The following is a 19,984-nucleotide window of genomic DNA, read 5'->3' as shown; positions in this document are numbered from 1 at the left end:
ATGCTGGGATTATGGACGCGTGCTGTCATGCCCAGTTTATGTGGTGCTGGGAATCAACTCCAGAGCTTCCTGTGTGCTAGGCAAGAACACTGACTGAACTCCATGCCTAGCCTAGAATCTGGTTATGTTAAGAAAGAATTTATTAGCCGGGCGTGGTGGCGCACGCCTTTAATCCCAGCACTCGGGAGGCAGAGGCAGGCGGATTTCTGAGTTCGAGGCCAGCCTGGTCTACAAAGTGAGTGCCAGGACAGCCAGGGCTACACAGAGAAACCCTGTCTCGAAAAATCAAAAAAAAAAAAAAAAAAAAAGAAAGAATTTATTTTCTATGTTTAGGTTTTAGATAAGGCACCTTGCTTCATTTAATCAGAAGATATCTTAGTTAAGACCCTAAAGGAGAAAATGACAAGCCTTCCCCCCTACACACACACACACACACACACACACACACACACACACACACGAAGGCTGGGTTGGTAGTTCTATGATTGAGTGATTGCTTATCATAGTTGGAAGAGGCTTTTCCTTTCAAAAAGTATTTGTGAAGAAAACTGAGTTCCCTAATGCAGAACACACTGGGTTGCTTTTGTAGGGTAGTGAGTCCTCTGGAGCAGAGGAGCCTTTATTTTCCAAGTTTCTAAGTTTATTCCATATTCTATATCCCAATACTGATTCTGATTCTTTTATGTTCATTCTTTGGGCTTCTGTCTGGCCAATTTTTATTAGCAATAAATATTTTAAATGGTTTCTTCTTATAAGGCCAGAGGATATTATGGGGTAATAGACCTCTGTCTCTCTCTCTCTGTCTCTCTGTCTCTCTGTCTCTCTCTCTCTCTCTCTGTCTCTCTCTCTCTCTGTCTCAATAAATCTTTTTTATTATTTTCCAGCTTTTGTTTAGAATAAGTAAATTTTCTTCCCCTAGGAGAAAAGTTTTGGTTTGACATGTGGGAATGTTAACATCTTTACCTTTACCGTGCTTGCTCTTTGTCATCTTGTCCATTCTGATCATTGGAAGTAACACATGGCTTCAATTTATGAAAATTGAGTCATTGCTTATTGTTTGATTTTTGCCTTTCTACATTTCTAAAGATTTCTTTCTTTTGGAACTGAGACCTACTTTGAAGTGAAACAGCCCCTTTATTCGTAACTTTGTTTCTTGATTTGAATTTGTGTTGTTCTATTTTGGACATGTCCCAAGTGATGGGTTTGAAAGTGGTGTGTGGAGATCACACTCTGATGGGCCCTATGTACTGTTTCTTTATGGTTGTTTTGTTGTTGCTCTATTCTTTTTTAAAAAGCAGCTAGTAGAGTTTTTCTTCTTAACAGGGGTTCAGTAATTAACAAAGCAACATATCACCTGCCCAGGGCTTGTTTTGGACATGTTTTATTCTTCTGGATCCCCCATCCAAGTAAAGATGTATTTCCCCCCTCATATGCTGTTATATTGCATGTACTTTGTTTCATAGATATTTCTGCTTAAATTAAAAAGCAAACTGGAACTCCAAAAGTCTTTCTAATCTTTGTGGAGTTTTCAGTTTAAGGTTGTTAAATGGAATATGGTTTCCAGGACAAGCTTGAGTTCAGAGCATAGATGCAGTGCCTTCTTCCAGCATATATTCTGAGGGTAGATGATGATGGCCAGTTTGTCTGTATCCATAACTCTTCAATAAGTGGTGGGCAGATCTTATGGGAAGGAAATTATTTCCAGACCCTTAAATTGGCAATAAAATTGTTCGCTTTTTTATTTAATTTATTTAATTAATTAATTTATTTTGCTATCTAGAAGAGTTGTGCCTAAAGTGAACATTATTCCATATTTTATCTTTTGAGTTGGCTGCTAGAGCTCCGTAGGGACAGGACAGTTTGTGGTTATTTATAACCTACTGCCTTCTAAGGTGGTCAGTAAGGCTGGAAACTCTCAGCATACCCTGAAGCTTGGGAATGAGTGGGGACATTCTGCTGTTAACCAGTTGCATTTTGGGAAGGACTTGATAGTCTTTCATATACCTTCTTATTCATTGCTAGTTTAACTTGAAAGCATGAGTCCTGCCAGTCTATTTCTGTAAAACTCTAGCTTATAGTACTGGAGAAGAGGGAAAAATATTGCTTAAAGGTACTGACTTGTACACTAAATGCCATCTTTGCCTTGGATTTTTCTGCATATTCAATAGTTTGAAAAATTTTTTAACTCTTTTTGAGATGAGAGTCTCACTATGTTGGCTAGGCTGGACTTGAACTCCTATGCTCATGCCTGGGTTTGAATCTTAATTAGACAAATATTTAGCTATACCAGAAAAATTGTCTACATGTTAGCCTCGTTTAGGAAAACTTAGTTAAGTGCCTAGACAGATGAGTCTCCCATTGTACATATTTGAACATGTTTAATTTGATCATTTTATTGGCATTTTATTATATAGAATTTAACTTGAAATAACTTAGATTTAGACTGGCACCCTGGCTATTATTATAATGATACTTTCTTCATGTTTTGTTGTTGTTGTTGTTGTTTTGTTATGATGGGGTCTCACAGTGTAGCCCTAGCTGTCCAGGAAGCCACTATATAGACCAGGCTGTCCTCAATTTCAGAGATCCACCTGCCTCTACTTCCAGTGGCCACCTGTAATCCCAGCAGACAGAAACAGGATCCAGGAACAAGCTGACTCATTAGACTAGTCAGAACTGGCAAACTTCTGGATTCAGTAAGAGACCCAGCCTTAGTAAACAAAAGGGAGAGTGATGGAAGATGCCCGACATCAATTTTTGGCTTTGACACATGCACGTGTCAGAGCAGGTTCACCTGAACATACACACACGCACCCACTCACATGTGAATGCATATCCATGCATGTGTGAATATATATGTGTGTGTGTGTATGTATATTCTATATGTGTGTACGTGTACCAAAATGTGTGTATCTGTATTGATGAAATTTAACTTACTAAGTAGAGCACAATAAAGAAAAAGAAATCACAAGAGTCTAGCTATTCAACAACAGGCTTATGGAACAAATATTTATTGAGTGCCTGTCATGTCACCATTGGAGACACAGGGAGATGCTATTCTTCCATGGAACATAAATTCTGGTGGGGAAATGTGGAAATACAAGCAAAATAATTTTAATTAGTGACAGTAAAGAGAAAAATGGGGTAATGTGGTAAAAGAAACAGGCTTAGCAATAAGGACTGCCCCAGATTGGGTGGTCAGGGAGAGCTCTCTTAGGATACTACTTTTATAGGATGTCTAAATGACAAGAAGCAGTCAGCTATAAACGACCTGATGGGACCAAGTACTGTGCCTCATGCTTCTAATCCAGTAATTGGGAGGCTGTGGCAGGAAGATGACAGTGAGATGAAGGCCAGCCTGGGCTACAGAGGGAAGCCCTATTTGAACCCCTGCCCCCATAGTAGATGAACGTGAGGAAAGAAAGCTCTGTGGTCTGAGGATAAAGTCCATGTACTCAGTAATGATTTGTTCCAACAGAATTAAAGACTAAATAAAGCATATTGATTGAAAAGAACTGCAGGCATTATTATGAGGCAAGGAGGCCGTGGTGGTCAGGACAAGGCTTATTTTACTCAGAACAGTATAAAATGCTGAAGAATTTATGTCTTGTCTCATTTGGATTAAAAACATAAAGGTGTGTGCGTGTGTAGGTGTGTGGAGGGGTAGGTAGGTAAGTCAGTCTCAGGTTTCTTTCTCGTTTGTTTGTTTGTTTGTTTATTTATTTATTTGAGACAGGGTCTTTTCCTGAACTGTGAGCTTGGCAAGACTAGCTCGCCAGCAGGCTCCAGGGGTCTTCTTGTTTCTGCCTCCCCAGCACTGGGATTATGTATGTATGTTGCCATTCTCAGCTTTTTATGAGGGTGCTAGAGATCTGAGCTCAGGTCCTTATATTGTTTTAAAAAGCTAGAACCAAGAGCTCTCCCAAGATAATCTCTGCCCTGTATTGCTGGAATCAGGCAGACAGAGGACCCTCAAGACAACCCTCACCTCGTGCCTTGCAGCCCAAGCACCCTGAGATGACTCCTTCCTGATGCCATAGCACAGGAAGGACATAGCACTCCTGAGACAATCCTAGATACCCAGAGACTCTGGGTGCCACTAAGATGAGCAAGTAAGTAGTGGAGGAAGAGAAGCAGAAGGATGTGGGCACAATGAAGACAGGCAGAACTCAGATTCGAGGCAGTGAGGAACAGCCTGATATGAAGAGCTGGTGGTGTCACTTTGCCACCTAAGGCCATGGTGAGGTCCGGGCCCATGCTGCCGATGAGGGCCATGTCTGGGTCTGTGGCGCTCCAGTAGCAGGAATCTGTTAGCACCAAAAGCCAGGTGGAAGTCCCTGGTCTAAGCTCTCCCTGCATCTTGCCTGGGCAGTGCTGGAGAGCTCACCCTAGTGGTATGGGTGCAGGAGAACTGGCAGGCTGATCAGCTCAGCTACCACAAACGCCCAGATCCAGAGCTTTGAGTTGGCCCACCCCACCATCTACCCCATCTATGAACTGCTGGAGTGTGTGAAGGGGCCAGTCCTACAGATCCAGAGTCACAGGATCTCCATGACACGGGGCAACAACAGGAGTCTCAGTGAGAATACAGCATTGATAGTGTAGCAGAAGCCCAAGGCCTCAAACAAAACCAGACTCATTGCATGCACATGTGTAAGTAAAGCTGTGTGGACAAAAGGGTGGACTGTGGGACACACTGTGACACACTGCAGCTTACACAACAAGGTTTTTTTTTTCTCTTGGGGAAAAGGTTGCAAGGTTGGAAGGCAGATATGAAGGGATAGGGAGGTAAGTGGGATTGGAGTACATGGTGTGAAATTCACAAAGACTCAATGAAAAGTTAAATACAAAAGCCAGACTCTAGCTTAAGGAAAGGAAATCCATTTATGCCTCAGACCCTTCTACACTAGGAACCAGCGTTGTCACATTATTGCCATCAGTAAAATCTGATCTAATTAGATCTTCTTTCTCCTGGTGTAATTTCAAATTCTGTGACATCTTCCAGCACCATAATGACAAAGTCATCAAATCCTAGAAGTATACCAACAATTTCTTTATCAAGTATGAATAGTTGATCTTGCACCACAGGACTTGCAACAGGTCCATGGATGCAGTGGCTACCATGGTCATGCTGGATGCATTGCCTTTTTTAATAATCTTGTAGGATTGTACAGACTATGAACTGGATAGACATACAAGAAACCCCAGCCTTTCCTTTGCTGTTTGAGATTCTCTTCACAGTGCTTCTAGTTTCATTTTAAAAGTGTCTCTACCAAAAAAAAAAAAAAAAAAAGACCCAGTGTATTTAATATTACATTAGATTAAGCCAATCATACAAAGGGTCTACTTATAACAAATATTCAAAACTCATTCAAATATTGCAACAAAAGATGTCAATATGACCTGTCCTAGCTGTCTCTAAGATAATGAAAAATTATAACCACCTGGGCAGAATATGCTTGAGCACATTAATAGAAATTCCTTTTAGGTCACATTAGCCTTTTGAAAATGAATATACCCAAGTCTTTTATACTTTTTTTTTAAATCAACAGTGTTTTGGCATCCTATATTAAGAAGAATGGAAGTGTCTCTGAGGTTTAACATGCGTGTGGCCTTGGGGATCTTCTTTAGAAACCATACAAGCCTTTAAAGCCCACAGACAAAAAGGTAGAGGTAGGCTTTTAAAAATTCTTAACCTTTCTCTGGCAGAAACCTCTATTCCTAGCTCACATCCCATTCTTAGCTCACTTGTGCTGGGTGTTACGTTGTACCACATGGAATTGCCAACACAAACCTACTTTGGCATATAAAACAAGTTTCGTGGTTCAGCTTAGTATCTTCATGATCTTATTCCTATCATTTTAAAACTGGTGGATATACAGCTGACTCAGATGTAATCAGAATGTATGAGATATATGTCTGTGTACATTGATTTATTCTTTAATTCTCTGGATGAGTAGATTAGGTTGATGAAGAAATACTTATGAAAGATTAAACAAAATAGCTGCACAAGCTGTGTGTTTTACACTTTTCGGAGATATTCTGTCTTAGCTCAGTGAATACCACACATCAACTATTGGCTTTTTGGTTTACTATTAATAGCATCTGTCTATATCTGTCTTGAAAAAAATTCTGATTATATAAGAAGTTAGGGCGAGGCAGTGGTGGTTCACGCCTTTAATCCCAGCACTTGGGAGGCAGAGGCAGGCAGATTTCTGAGTTTGAGGCCAGCCTGGTCTACAGAGTGAGTTCCAGGACAGCCAGGGCTACAAAACCCTGTCTCAAAAAACCAAAAACAATAAATAAATAAATTAAAAAATAAAATAAAAAGAAGTTAGCCCAATTAATTAGCCCATTTGATAACCACGTTTTTAAAATGAAGAAAATTATAGCCAGTTTTTTGTTTTGTTTTGTTTTGTTTTGTTTCCCTTTAAAAAAGAAAGATATACTTCATTCTGGCCAAAATGATATGGGATTTGATGTTACAGGCTAGGAGTTTGGACCTATGTTTATCTTTTATCCAAGAGAAGAAATTACTGATTGTCATTAGATCACACGTCTGGTGTACTTAGTGTTCTTTGAAAACCTGCCTTAGAGATCTGTCAAACGAAACCATAAAAACCAGAAAAGTTGACTAACTAATATAACTAGATAAATATTTTAATCGTCAAGGTATTTTTACTGGGTGGTTAACACCTTTGTGTCTAGACCCTGCGCTAGATGGTAAAGGGATGGATGCAAAGAGCAGATGCAAATTATGTTTAAGTCACTTTAAAATCTAATGCAGGTAGTGGACTGTTTATACATTTACAAAAAGACAGGAAGAGGAGGGTCAGCTGAAAACTGACCTGTGTAGACTCAGCTTAAACATCATTGTTACTCGGAAGTATTCATGTTTCTCTTATCTATATCTACCTTCCACAGTTTAACCTTCTTAGAAATCATATGATATTTAGTGATTTCTTTTCAATAAACCACCCTTTTTCAAAGGATGGTTAGTGATTTCAGGGTCTTATACTAGTGCTAGGAAGCATCCCATCGTAGATGGCTAAAAGCTTATAACACTGCATCCAGTAGTAGAGTTGAGAGGAATATGCTGAAATACATTTTTTCTGTAATCTGGGAGCATCTTTCCTTACAGGTCAGGATTTTGTAGAGTCAGCAGGAAAATAATACGGTGGTACATAAAGGCATCTTCAACTTAGAGCTGTCAGTGCAGTGGAGTTTGGTAATCTTGAGAAACTTATTTTCTCATTAAAGAGATTGGATGGTCATGTTTTGACATGTCTGAAGCTGTGAAGAATTTATTTTGGCTCAAGTTGTCTCTTGCAAGCATTCTCAAAGTCTGACCCTCAAATAGGTCTCTCCTTCCCGGGATTGTTCTTGCTGAGCTGCTGCGGCAGTGGGTGACGTACTGAGGGGCTCAGGCAGCGCCAGGTGACTTTGCTGATGAGCACTTCACTCACGGTGCCCACGGTGCCCACGGTGCTCACTGTGAGTGAGATTAATTACACTGCTGCCATCGCAGCCAATTTCTCTCCCAGCATGTCGTGTGGTTAGAGCTTCTCAGAGCGAGATTGAGTCTCTAGTTCTCCTAGGTGCTGCGTTGGACATTTAGATGATAAGTGGTTTCTTTTGTTTGGTTGGGTTTTTTTTTTTGTTTTGTTTTCAAAGAAAGACTTGGTTATAAAACAAGTCAAACACAAAAAATGGAGAAAAATGCCCAAGACCAAAATAGTATTTCTTTTAAATTTTTTTATTTTAATTTTTAAAATAATAGACTAACAAAATAATAGACTAAGGGGCTGGTGAGATGGCTCAGTGGGTAAGAGCACCCGACTGCTCTTCCAAAGGTCCGAAGTTCAAATCCCAGCAACCACATGGTGGCTCACAACCACCCGTAATGAGATCTGATGCCCTCTTCTGGTGCGTCTGAAGACAAAGACAGCTACAGTGTACTTACATATAATAAATAAATAAATAAATAAACCTTTAAAAAAAAAAAGACTAAAATAGCCACTCAAACAAATACTTGCCCAATCCCAACAAAATAGCATTTCTTTATTCCTGGTCATAATGGAGTAATAGTCAGTGGAAAGAAACTAATGAATTAATAGAATGTCATTTGAAAAAATATGTCTTTTTCCTAGACTTTTAAATTTTGTACTTGTTAAAGCAATGGGTATTGAACCTAGCAAACACTCTACTACTCAGCTACATCCCCAGCCTTCTAAACTGTTAGATGAATTTGAAAGTTAAAAAAGAACTTCAAAATAAGTTTAGATCAGTATTTTGTGATGACTCAATGTGGAGTGTAGCCTTCAACACACACCTTATGAGCCAAGTGTTAAGCTCTTAACTCACATGTAAAATTCACTTTTTCATTTCTGCACTGTCCAGAACTAGGAAATTGGAAGCTTCAGTCTAGGTAGCAATGATAACTGGGATTTGTAAAACTAGTTACTAGACCAATGAGCCTGTGAAACCAGGTCTTATGACTTAAACCAGCAGGTGAATGCAGTGGTTTGAAAGATTAAATGAAACAGCATTCCATGTATATAAGACACTTAACTTCATCTGTGAGGGCAAATAACGCTTTAGTTAAAAATTCTAGGGTAGTGCTTGTGACCAATGGAACGAACATTCAGTTACATTTATAAGTATATTTATTCTGGATAGGTACAAATATGTCCTATTAATCCTGCCAATGCTATCTTAAGCAAATGTTTGTGAGTTGAATTATTTCAGGATGATTTTGTCGTTATTCATTTATATCATCCTCTACCAGGATTTGAAGCAGACTGAAAAATACTTGGGAGACAGCTTAGTCAGTAAACATGCACATAAATACAAAGGCCTGAGTGCTGACCCCCAGCACCCATGCAAAGCCATGGATGGTGGTAATGTCTGTAATCTCAGCACTGTGGAGGCAGAGACAAGAGGATCCCTGGAGCCTAGGGATTCTGGACAGCTAGCCTAGCTGAATCTCTGAGCTCTAGTTTCAAGGAGAAATCCTGTCTCAAAAAATAAGGTGGAGAGCCGTAGAAAAAGACACTCTATATCATCTTCTGCTGGGTGTGGGAACACACATGCACAAGATAAAAGCTCAGCTGGTAGTGGTGGCGCACACCTTTAATCCCAGCACTTGGAAGGCAGAGGGCGGAATATTTCTGTGAGTTCGAGGCCCACCTAGTCTACAGAGTGAGTTCCAGGACAGCCATGGCTACACACACAGAGAAACCCTGTTTCAACAAACAAACAAACTCTTCTCTCTCTCTCTCTCTCTCTCTCTCTCTCTCTCTCTCTCTCTCTCTCTCTCTCTTTCTGTCTCTCTCTCTATGTATATATATCTATATAGGTATCTTCGTGAATTATAGCAAAGAGACAAAAGAAAATGCATCAAATTGAAACTAACGTAGAGTGAATGTGTCATTACATATAAAGCAGCGCTTATAGAGCAGAAATATAAACATGTCATTTTAGGAGATGTGTCAAAAAATTTTGTCTTACAGCTTCTAAGTAGCCAGGCAGAAAGGACAGATAGCACCATATTGGTGAGGTAGCCCAGCAGTTAAAGCACTTCCTGACCACCTGAACTGAGTCCGTGGAATCTGTGCAGAAGGGAGAGGAGAAAACTAATGCTAAAGAGTAAAGAGCTGTCCTCTAACTTCCACATACATAGCATGGCATGTGCTCACACACACATGTGTGCATGCACACACAGAATACACACACAGCCATTATTTTAAAAATTACTTAAGCCAAACAGTTTGGCTTAAATAAAACAATAGTAGGTATTCAAGCAACTGTTATCTCTAAGATTTGTGTTGTTTTATTTGCTTTCTAGCATCCTTATTATAAAGTAAACATCAGAGGGCCCTCTGTGGTTATTACCTAGGCTGCTCTTCCTGAGGACCCAGGTTCAATTCCCTGCACCCACATAGCAACTGTCATAACTCCAGCTCCAGGGTTTTCTTCAGGCCCTTGTGGGCTAGGCACATATGTACACACATACACATATAAGGCAAAGTACCTACATACAGAAAATAAAAATAAATGTTTAAGAACAAAAACATGAGAGACAAAGTTAAAGTGTCTTCTCTATTCTTTTCTGTTTGGTTGGTTTTGTTTTTGGTTTTCTGAGACAGGGTTTCTCTATGTAGCCCTGGCTGTCCTGGAACTCACTCTGTAGACCAGGCTGGCCTTGCTCAGAAGTCCACCTGCCTCTGCCTCCCGAGTGCTGGGATTAAAGGTGTGCGCCACCACCACCACCACCTCCTCCCTGCTGCTTTCTAGCTTTTTATTGTTACAGTGTCCGTTATACTCTAGTTCATGTCTTGTTCATAAGTGCGGAATTTCTCTAGGGTAGTGGTACCCAGTGTGGTTCCAGAACTAGCACAGTAGGATTACCAAGGACCTTGCTAGAAATGCAGTCTCTTGGGCTCATCCCAAATTGCTGACTCAGAAGCTTGGGGGTAGGATCAACATTCTTAAGAGGTAATTCTGTTGCTTTCCAAATTTGGCAATCCCTACTGCTGTATGCATTCTGTTCAAAGTGGAAGTGCTAAGTTCTGTGATATGTGTACTTTAAACTTTGCTAGATATGACCAAATTCCTACACATACAGTATGATTCTTGATCCACTGTCTCACCAACAGTGTGAGAGTTTCTGTGTCTATCCTATATCTCTGTAACTTTGCATCCTTTGACTTACTTTATTTGTTTGCTTGCTTGTTTGTTTTGAGAAATGGGGTCTCATTGTTTAGCCATGGCTGACCTATAACTTTCTATGTCAACCCAGTTAGCCTTGAACTCTCAGAGATCTGCTCTTGTGGACCCCAAGTGCTAGGATTCAATTATGTACCAGTGTTCCTGGCCTGGCTTACATTGTTAATCCTTCTGTGGGGATGTCATGCACATGCCACAACACACGGTGGACTGAGGACAGTTTGTAGGGCTTGCTTCTTCCCTTCTATGTTGTGGATCCCAGGTCAGTAGACTTGATGGCAAGCATCTTTTCCTGCAGAGCCATTATGCTAGTCCATCACTTACATTTTTTAAAATAATTTTGAGTTGGATTTTATTGTTAGTGGTACATCCCATACAGGTGTATAGCAGCTATTTAAAAGGGGTCTCGGACTATGAGAAAGGTATAAAGAGACTTGGAAATGTTTGTATACTGACTGAAATTTGATATTGTTGAAATGATTGATCTCCATAAGAATGTAAATCAAGAGCCAGGCGTGGTGGCGCACGCCTTTAGGAGGCGGAGGCAGGCGGATTTCTGAGTTCCAGGACAGCCAGGGCTATACAGAGAAACCCTGTCTCGAAAAACCAAGAAAAAAAAAAATGTAAATCAAGAAATGATTGAACTGTGCAGTGGTGGCTCACGCCTTTAATCCCAGCACTTGGGAGGCAGAGGCAGGCGGATTTCTGAGTTCAAGGCCAGCCTGGTCTACAGAGTGAGTTCCAGAACAGTCAGGGCTATACAGAGAAACCCTGTCTCAAAAAACCAAAAAAAAAAAAAAAAAAAGAAAAAAAAAAAAGAAAGAAAGAAAAAAGAAAAAGATTGAGAATTAAAGTATGGGGAGTGATCGTGAACAAAGACAGTCCAATAAAACCTGAGGAAGACTGCATGTGGCGGCACTTGCTTTTCATTCCAGTTCCATTCTGAAGGCAGAGGGAGGTGAGAGAAGGAGAGCAAGGGAAGGGAAGGGAAATTGAGATTGAGGAGCTATTAGCAGAGAAAGCAAGAAAAATTTAGAGAGTCAGGTAAAAACTTGAATTGGTGTTGTGGAGAAAGGAACACATCTAAGGGAGGTGTAAAAATGCTGCCCTTTAAGAGAGCAGCTGGCAGAGGAGTGGAACAGAAGGCTGTTCTTAAGTTTGTAGGGAGGCACAGGAGACCAGGAGAATTGGAGGGTTGGGTACCAAGGTCATCTATCTATCTTTCTTTCTTTCTTTCTTTCTTTCTTTCTTTCTTTCTTTCTTTCTTAAGATTTATTTATTTATTTTATGCATATGAGTACACTGTAGCTGTACAGATGGTTGTAAGCCATCATGTGGTTGCTGGGAATTGAACTCAGGACCTCTGCTTGCTCTGGGCCCTGCTCGCTCCAGCCAAAGATTTATTCATTATTATATGTAAGTAAAATAAAGGACATCAGATCTCATTACGGGTTGGTTGTGAGCCACCATGTGGTTGCTGGAATTTGAACTCAGGACCTTCAGAAGAACAGTCAGTGCTCTTAACCGCTGAGCCATCTCTCCAGCTTACCAAAGTCATTTTTTTTTTTTTTTGGTTTTTCGAGACAGGGTTTCTCTGTATAGCCCTGGCTGTCCTGGAACTCACTTTGTAGACCAGGCTGGCCTCGAACTCAGAAATCCGCCTGCCTCTGCCTCCCGAGTGCTGGGATTAAAGGCGTGTGCCACCACGCCCGGCTCAAAGTCATTTTCAATGGGAGTAGATGTGTCCTAAGAGCAGGTTCTGGTGACAAGGAGGTATCTAGTATTAACCATGTTATCTGTTTATCAAGCAGCCTTTTTAGATATCTGCTTTAATTAAGTTTGTCTCAATTTGTTTTTCCAGAGTTTCCCTGTGTAGCCTTGGCTATGCTGAAATTCACCTTGTAGAACCAGGCTGGCCTTGAACTCACAGAGATATGCCTACTTCTACTTCCTGAATGCTGGGATTAAAGGTGTACATCACCATACCCAGCTAATTTGTCTCTTTTTGTTGTTTTATTTTACTCTGTAGCATATGTTAGCTTGATACTGGCTGTGTAGACTAGGTTGGCCTCAAATTCAAGAGATCTACCAGCCTCTGTTTCCAGAGTGCTAGAATGAAAGGTATATGTGCCACCCTGCCCAGCTGGGTTTTTCTTTTTCTTTCTTTTTTTTTCTTAAAGATGATGTTGAACATTATGAATAAGGGCAAGGCACAGTAATGGAATTTTATTTATTCAGTTCATTCATTTATTTGAGACACAGTTTCATGTAGCACTGGCTGGCCTGGAACTTGCTGTGCACGGCTCTGAGTCACAGAGATCCACCTTAGTCTGCCTCCTGAGTGCTGGGATTAGAGGATTAGAGGTGTAAACCACCATGCCTGGACAATAATGTAATTTTGCCCAGGAGACAACATGGTCTTCTCTGAAGTTAGTTTTTAAATCAGGATAGAACGTTTCAACAGGCAACAAAGTTTCCAGTCTCTTAGAAGATTAAACAAATCATAGGACAATAGAGGGAAAGGAGAGGTGGGCTAGAGGGAGTGGAGGGAGGGGATGGGTTATATAAGAGCAGAATTAACATTAAAGTAATCAATTTTTAAAAGTCTAATAAGTCTTTTTAATTATTGGGTCTTACCAGGGTGAAGAAAAACCAGAAACCTTTGCCCCCTGACTTTGGAGACTCAGTTTAACCTTCAAACTGGCGATGTCAAGGGTTCCAAGTCCTCCACCTCCGGCAGAAATGTCGAGTGGCCCCGTTGCCGAGAGCTGGTGCTATACACAGGTAAGCTCGGGTGCCACTGCTGGGCAGAAGCACCACACTCATGCTCTTACTCTTGAGTTTCCTGGTTTCTCTGGCAAACAGCACAAGATGAGGACCTTATTGGCCTTGTTTTTCTGACATAGAACCTGAATCCCCAAGGCTAGTGCCTACCATGGTAGTTGAAGGGGAATCTTTGCCTGTATCCTTTACATCCTCCTTGATGGGGCTGTGTTGTAAAGCTTGGAATAGTGTTTGAGATCCACAGCCCCGGGATGGCATCAGCATCTCAGCTGCGGCTTGTTTAGGACCACAGAGCTTTAGACTTCCCCTACCCTGTTGGTAGTTTGTTCTTACTGTTGCTGTTCTTTCCGGGACTTGGGTTTTCTTTTTTTTTTTTTTTTTTTTTTTTTTTTTTTTTTTTCTAAAGATTTATTTATTTATTATATGTAAGTACACTGTAGCTGTCTTCATACACACCAGAAGAGGGAGTCAGATCTCATTACAGATGGTTGTGAGCCACCATGTGGTTGCTGGGATTTGAACTCTGGACCTTCGGAAGAGCAGTCGGGTGCTCTTACCCACTGAGCCATCTCACCAGCCCTTTTTTTTTGTTTGTTTTTTGTTTTTTTTTTGTTTTTTTCGAGACAGGGTTTTTCTGTATAGCCCTGGCTGTCCTGGAACTCACTCTGTAGACCAGGCTGGCCTCGAACTCAGAAATCCGCCTGCCTCTGCCTCCCGAGTGCTGGGATTAAAGGCATGCGCCACCATGCCCGGCAACTTGGGTTTTCTCACTTCCAGCCAGTGTTTTCAGAAGGTGAAAAGTTATAAAACAGTAGGTCACTGAGACTTCTTTAATTTCTTTTTTTTTTTTAAGATTTATTTATTTATTATATGTAAGTACACTGTAGCTGTCTTCAGACACTCCAGAAGAGGGCGCCAGATCTCGTTATGGATGGTTGTTAGCCACCATGTGGTTGCTGGGATTTGAACTCTGGACCTTTGGAAGAGCAGTCGGGTGCTCTTACCCACTGAGCCATCTCACCAGCCCATCTTTAATTTCTTTTAATGAACGGATGTCTTCCTGTGGGGATAAGGGAAGGATACTTGTCTGATTTACAGCCTGTTTTCCCCAGGTTGCCCAGATCCTATTTAATTCCTTCCTAATTTTCTATCAACAGATCAAGGTAGTGAAGTTCTCCTACATGTGGACCATCAATAACTTTAGTTTTTGCCGGGAGGAAATGGGTGAAGTCATAAAAAGTTCAACTTTTTCATCAGGAGCCAATGATAAACTGAAATGGTGAGGAAGAACACCTCTAGGTGTGCTTTTTCTATCAGTTGCCTGTTTTGTTTGGTTTGAATAGACTATGGATGGAATGTAATTTCTTTTTTTTTTTTTTTTTTTTTTGGTTTTTCGAGACAGGGTTTCTCTGTGTAGCCTTGGCTGTCCTGGAACTCACTTTGTAGACCAGGCTGGCCTCGAACTCAGAAATCCGCCTGCCTCTGCCTCCCAAGTGCTGGGATTAAAGGCGTGTGCCACCACGCCCGGCTGGAATGTAATTTCTTAAAGGCAGGACCTTACTTTCTTATTCCCGTTGTCTAGAATAGTTGCAGATATGGTATGTACTCACAAACAAATGGTTGAAATAATTTAATGAGTTTAGTATATTTAGCAAACTCTAGTTGTATAGGGTAATGTAAATGAATAAAGAGGGCAGGCGTTACCCGAAGACCCGAGTTTGATCCCTGGAGCCCACACTGTGCAAGGACAAGAACTGGTTTCTGTAAGTTGTCCTTTGACCTCCACACTTAGCCATGGCACTTGGGGGACACTTATGGACACACAAAAGAATTCATAACTATAATTTGAATGTTTTAAAGGACTGCTAAAGGGCTGGCCCTGTAGCTCAGCAGCAGCGCGCTCACCTAGCATGTGTGAAGGTCTAGGGTTAGTTCTTGGCACTGCAGTAAGTATATGAAGGACTGGTAACAACCCACCTCTAGCCAACCAGGGCTATGTGTGGAGAAAGGCCTACTATCATCAGGTTTTCTGTGTGGTGTGTTTGTTTGTTTGTTTGTTTTTCCAAGAAAAGCAAAACGTCTAATTTTTGTGACTTTTTGTTTGTGTTGAGATGTGGTCTCACTATAGTATTGGCTGGCCTGAAACCCAACATGTAAGCCAGACTGATTTTGACTCACAGAGATAGATCCACCTGCCTCTGCTTCAGGAGAGCTAAGATTAAAGGTGTGTGTCGTTGCCTCTGGCAGTAAATCTAAAGGTTTTTAACTTAAAATCTTGACTTTTAAGTTTTCTGCACACATATAAAGACTTAGACTCCATCCCCAGAACTCATAGATGGGGTGTGGTGGTAGATAGTTGAAATCCTACCGCTCAGAGGAGAGAGTTCAAGGGTAGGCTGGGGATGCTGGTGCATGCCTTTCATCTCCATACTGGAGAGGTGGAGTTGGGGGGTGGGGGGGGAGGTGGATCTCTGGATTCAAGGACAACCTAGTCTAAATAGCAAGTTCCATGGTAGCCAGGGTTACATAATGAGACTCTCAAAAAGGAGAACAGGACAATGGTTCAAGGTCATCCTACTATATAGGGAGTTTGAGGCCAGCCTGGACCACATAAGATCCCGTCTCAAATAATAATAATAATAGTAACTTACTTTTAAGCAATAAAGAACATTTCTTTGGCTTTGTAACTGGCAGGGTAGAGATAAGCTTCTTCCAGGAGACACATTATTAGATTGCAGACCTCATTTTCATGGTATAAATGTCTTAAGTGTAGCTTCCCTATGCTTGAAGTAACAATGTGTATATCTACCACATGCCAACAAATCTTTGAGCTTTCTCTGAATTAGCTGTATAGTCAAGCGTGTGTCATTCATGTACTGAATGGGTTAAGTCTGGGATTCCTGAACTTAGTGCCTATTGCCAGGTGAATATGATCGGGGTGTGAGGATTAATGCCTTCTAAGCCAAGTATCACCTTGAGATATAGGAGCAGGTGGTTAAGGCTACAACCATATGTCCCCAGCAAAGATCAAAACATGTTGTCTCTGAACCACCACTTTGATCTCTGATAACCCTCTGAAAATTTTATTAATTTAATATTTGTTGACTTTGTACATTAAGTGGCAGACTACTTACTGAGTGAAATGTTTGTTCTAGGCATATATTTAAATCTCTCTAGCATCTTGTACCGTGATATATATAGCATCTGTACTCCCTAGAGAGGCACTGGATTAGACCACCTGTTTGAGAGACGTGACACAACCTTGGCAAGGCCTGAAGATACGTGTGACTTGTGCTCTGTGGTGGTAAAGCAGTGTCTGAACTACATGTGTTTCAGCTAATGCCATTTACAACTTAACTCAGTTGAACCTATTAAGTTCTGTGTCTAAATTCTGTTTTGAATCATCCTTAACAGATTGGCATCTCAAATTCTTACTTAGAAGCGAAGCTTGGGACATTCCCCTGTAGAATAAGTTTTACTTTTATCTGTGCTTCTTTGACAATACCTCTGTTATTTTAAATCTTAAAATATAGTTGCTGGGGGTTAGAGGTATGGCTCAGCAGGTAAGAATACTTGCTGTTTTTGAAAAGAATCTGAGTTTACTTCCTAACACACACATTGGATGGCTTGTAACTAACTCCCTGACTCTAGTACTGGAGGGATCCCATGTCTTTGCCACCACACGTGTGACACAGACACACACACACACACATACATAAATACCTGCAAAGGTGTGTATCAGCCAGGCATGGTAACACATGTCTTTAATACCAACACTTGGCAAGCAGAAGTAGGGAGATCTTTGTGAGTTCAAGGCCAGCCTGGTGTACACAGCAGTTCTAGAAAAGCCAAGGTTATTTATGCAGAGAAACTTGCCTTGAACAAAGAATATGTAGTATGTGCATACTTCTCCAGAATATATTTTTTTCTCCTACAGTGTTACTAAAAGACTTTTTGACTTTGAAAAAAAAATTATTCCTTCATGAAAAACTAAGGGCTACCTTTTCTGAGTTTGAAGAATGAAAAACAAACTAGTCTGAAATATTCTAAATATTTTAGAGAGACAGGTTAATGATTTGGCAATTAGTAAAGAAATGGCAGAGATGTAAGGGATGTGAACGCTCCGTGATTCTTGTCTGTTTTTTAAAAGTTGATCCAAATTGGTGGAGAAAAGTTGTTTTCAAGTTTCTATTGAGTCAGTCTCCTGGTGAGGGCTTAGAGTTTAAAAAAGCAAAACCTAACTAACAACAGCGTCAACAGAAACAAATCTTCCCTCTGGATTCTCATGTTCATGCTGGGCTGCAGGAGCCATAAGGGTTCTTTTGATGCACATTTCTTTCTATGATGAGCAGGTGTTTGCGAGTAAACCCGAAAGGGCTAGATGAAGAAAGCAAAGATTACCTGTCGCTTTACCTGTTGTTGGTCAGCTGTCCAAAGAGTGAAGTTCGGGCAAAGTTCAAGTTCTCCATCCTGAATGCCAAGGGAGAAGAAACCAAAGCTATGGGTAAGTGTTCTCTACTTTCACATCAGTCCTGACATACACCGATGCGTTGTAGATGTGGGCTGGTCTTTGTGTAACTAAATATGACTTTCTTTTCTATCCCAGAGAGTCAGCGAGCTTATAGGTTTGTGCAAGGCAAAGACTGGGGATTCAAAAAATTCATCCGCAGAGATTTTCTCTTAGACGAGGCCAATGGGCTTCTCCCTGATGACAAGCTCACCCTCTTCTGTGAGGTGAGTCCTTTTGCCCTACTTTGAGACTGGCAATTCCCTGACCTGATGTGTTTTGGTGGATTTAATTGTATTGTGTCAAGGATGTGGAATGAGAAAAATCCCCAAGGGGAGTGGTTCTGTACAAATGTTATTTATGTGACTGATTGAACTGCCTTATGATTTCAAGGTTGCTGGGCACCTGAGCTCTCCACTTGTTACTGTTCATAAGAACAAAGATTGTAGCTGTCAGTTTTGAGTTGCTTGAGTCCTCCCTTCTTCTCTTTTTTGAGCTGTGGGGTTTTCACGTAGTATTTGGAAGGTCTGATGCTTCAAGCTGAGCAGTGGCCAGCAAGTGCAACTAAAGTTGTGTATCTGTTGCTTAAACTTCCTGGCTCCTTCTTAAGTGGCAAGTTTAGGTATGTTTAACTGTTGCTTGCTCTCCTTTTTTGCTCTCTGGCCTTTGTAGGAGTTGAGTGTACATGGTTTGTCTTGCTGGAGTCATACAAAATTGAAAAGTGAATGGCCACTTTTTGAAAGCTGTGGAAACTTGAAGCTTAGAGGGCGAGAGTTAGCTGTTATCATATTGAGAGGTCAGTCTCTCTCACCAGAGGCCTAAGAGCCTTTGGAGAAGCTTCTAAAAATTCCTTCACCCAAGATCTAATCGAAAGGGGATTTTTAATATGGTACTGAGTATTGCAATGAGCCAATTTATGCCATTTTCCATACAATTAGAAATGCAACTTGGAGCGAAACAAATAACCAGTGTACTTTCAGGAGGCAGAGTGCAGGCCAAGAGTCCCAACTGACAGCGAGCCCATGAAATAACAGGCTTGCCTGTGAGTTAATGGCCTTTGTAAAGGCATATCACACCTGTGTAGTCCAGGAACTTGTCCCTTAGGAATCTTGCCCTTTTGTGAAAGAAGCATGGTTCGCAGTAACAGGCTTGTGGATGGTAACAAACACTGCTAACGATTAGAAAGTGTTGCACGCTAAAAAGGTAAAATTTAGTTTTCATGATAGCCAATCTTGTCCATTTTAATTGTGGAGTAACTGAATGAAATGGTGCAGTATCAGTATCTATATAAATATATGAAATGTGGCAGTTTTATGTTTAATGAACTTGAAGTGTGAGTTTCATGTTAGTCTTATTAGCTGCAAGTCATACTCACTTAGCTCAGTAGAACAATGAGAGTAACTCTATGGCGTTGTTTGAGGTTAGCTGTTGTATAAACAGCATCAGCATGGGCTGGTGAGATGGCTCAGCAGGTAAGAGCACCCGACCGCTCTTCCAAAGGTCCTTAGTTCAAATCCCAGCAACCACATGGTGGCTCACAACCATCTGTAACAAGATCTGACTCCCTCTTCTGGTGTGTCTGAAGACAGCTACAGTGTACTTACATATAATAAATAAATAAATCTTAAAAAAAAAAAATAAACAGCATCAGCTTCAATCTTTGCCTGTTACCTATCCTAGGGATTTGTGGGGTGTTTGTTTGTTTGTTTAAAGGAGGTTTCTCTGTAGCCTGGGATGAACTGGATAGAAGCTCACCACTGTCTTCCTGCCTAGCCTCCTAAGTGCTGAAGACTCGGGTTTCAAGGAAAACTTTCAGATTGTGGAAAATTCTAATTTTGTTGGAAATGGAAGCTAGCCTTCAAGCGTCTCTGATTCGAGTCTTTAAACATTACCCGTGGCGTTTCAGGCAGTGCTGCACTTTATATTGTAGCATTTGCAGGTCTGCAGTGGGCCCATGTTTCTCTC

At 40.9% G+C, this 19,984-nt stretch overlaps 1 protein-coding gene across 3 annotated transcripts in view; it reads left to right on the top strand.

Moving 5' to 3' along the window:
- The window catches only part of Spop (speckle type BTB/POZ protein), a 78,707-nt gene that overhangs the window by 42,183 nt on the left and 16,540 nt on the right, over positions 1 to 19,984 (top strand). For all 3 annotated transcript variants that reach the window (XM_085829629.1, XM_085829630.1, XM_085829628.1), the window contains 4 exons: positions 13,369 to 13,512; positions 14,670 to 14,791; positions 17,865 to 18,016; positions 18,119 to 18,246. In XM_085829629.1, the coding sequence (XP_085685755.1) occupies positions 13,435 to 13,512; positions 14,670 to 14,791; positions 17,865 to 18,016; positions 18,119 to 18,246 (480 nt within the window). In that variant the 5' untranslated portion in view covers positions 13,369 to 13,434. The remainder of the gene's footprint in view (positions 1 to 13,368; positions 13,513 to 14,669; positions 14,792 to 17,864; positions 18,017 to 18,118; positions 18,247 to 19,984) is intronic.

The sequence above is a fragment of the Mus caroli genome, unplaced genomic scaffold, assembly GCF_978045245.1.
Source record: "Mus caroli unplaced genomic scaffold, Mus_caroli_1 scaffold_13, whole genome shotgun sequence".
Classification (NCBI taxonomy): Eukaryota; Metazoa; Chordata; class Mammalia; order Rodentia; family Muridae; genus Mus; species Mus caroli.
This window is presented reverse-complemented; position numbering and strand designations above follow the sequence as displayed.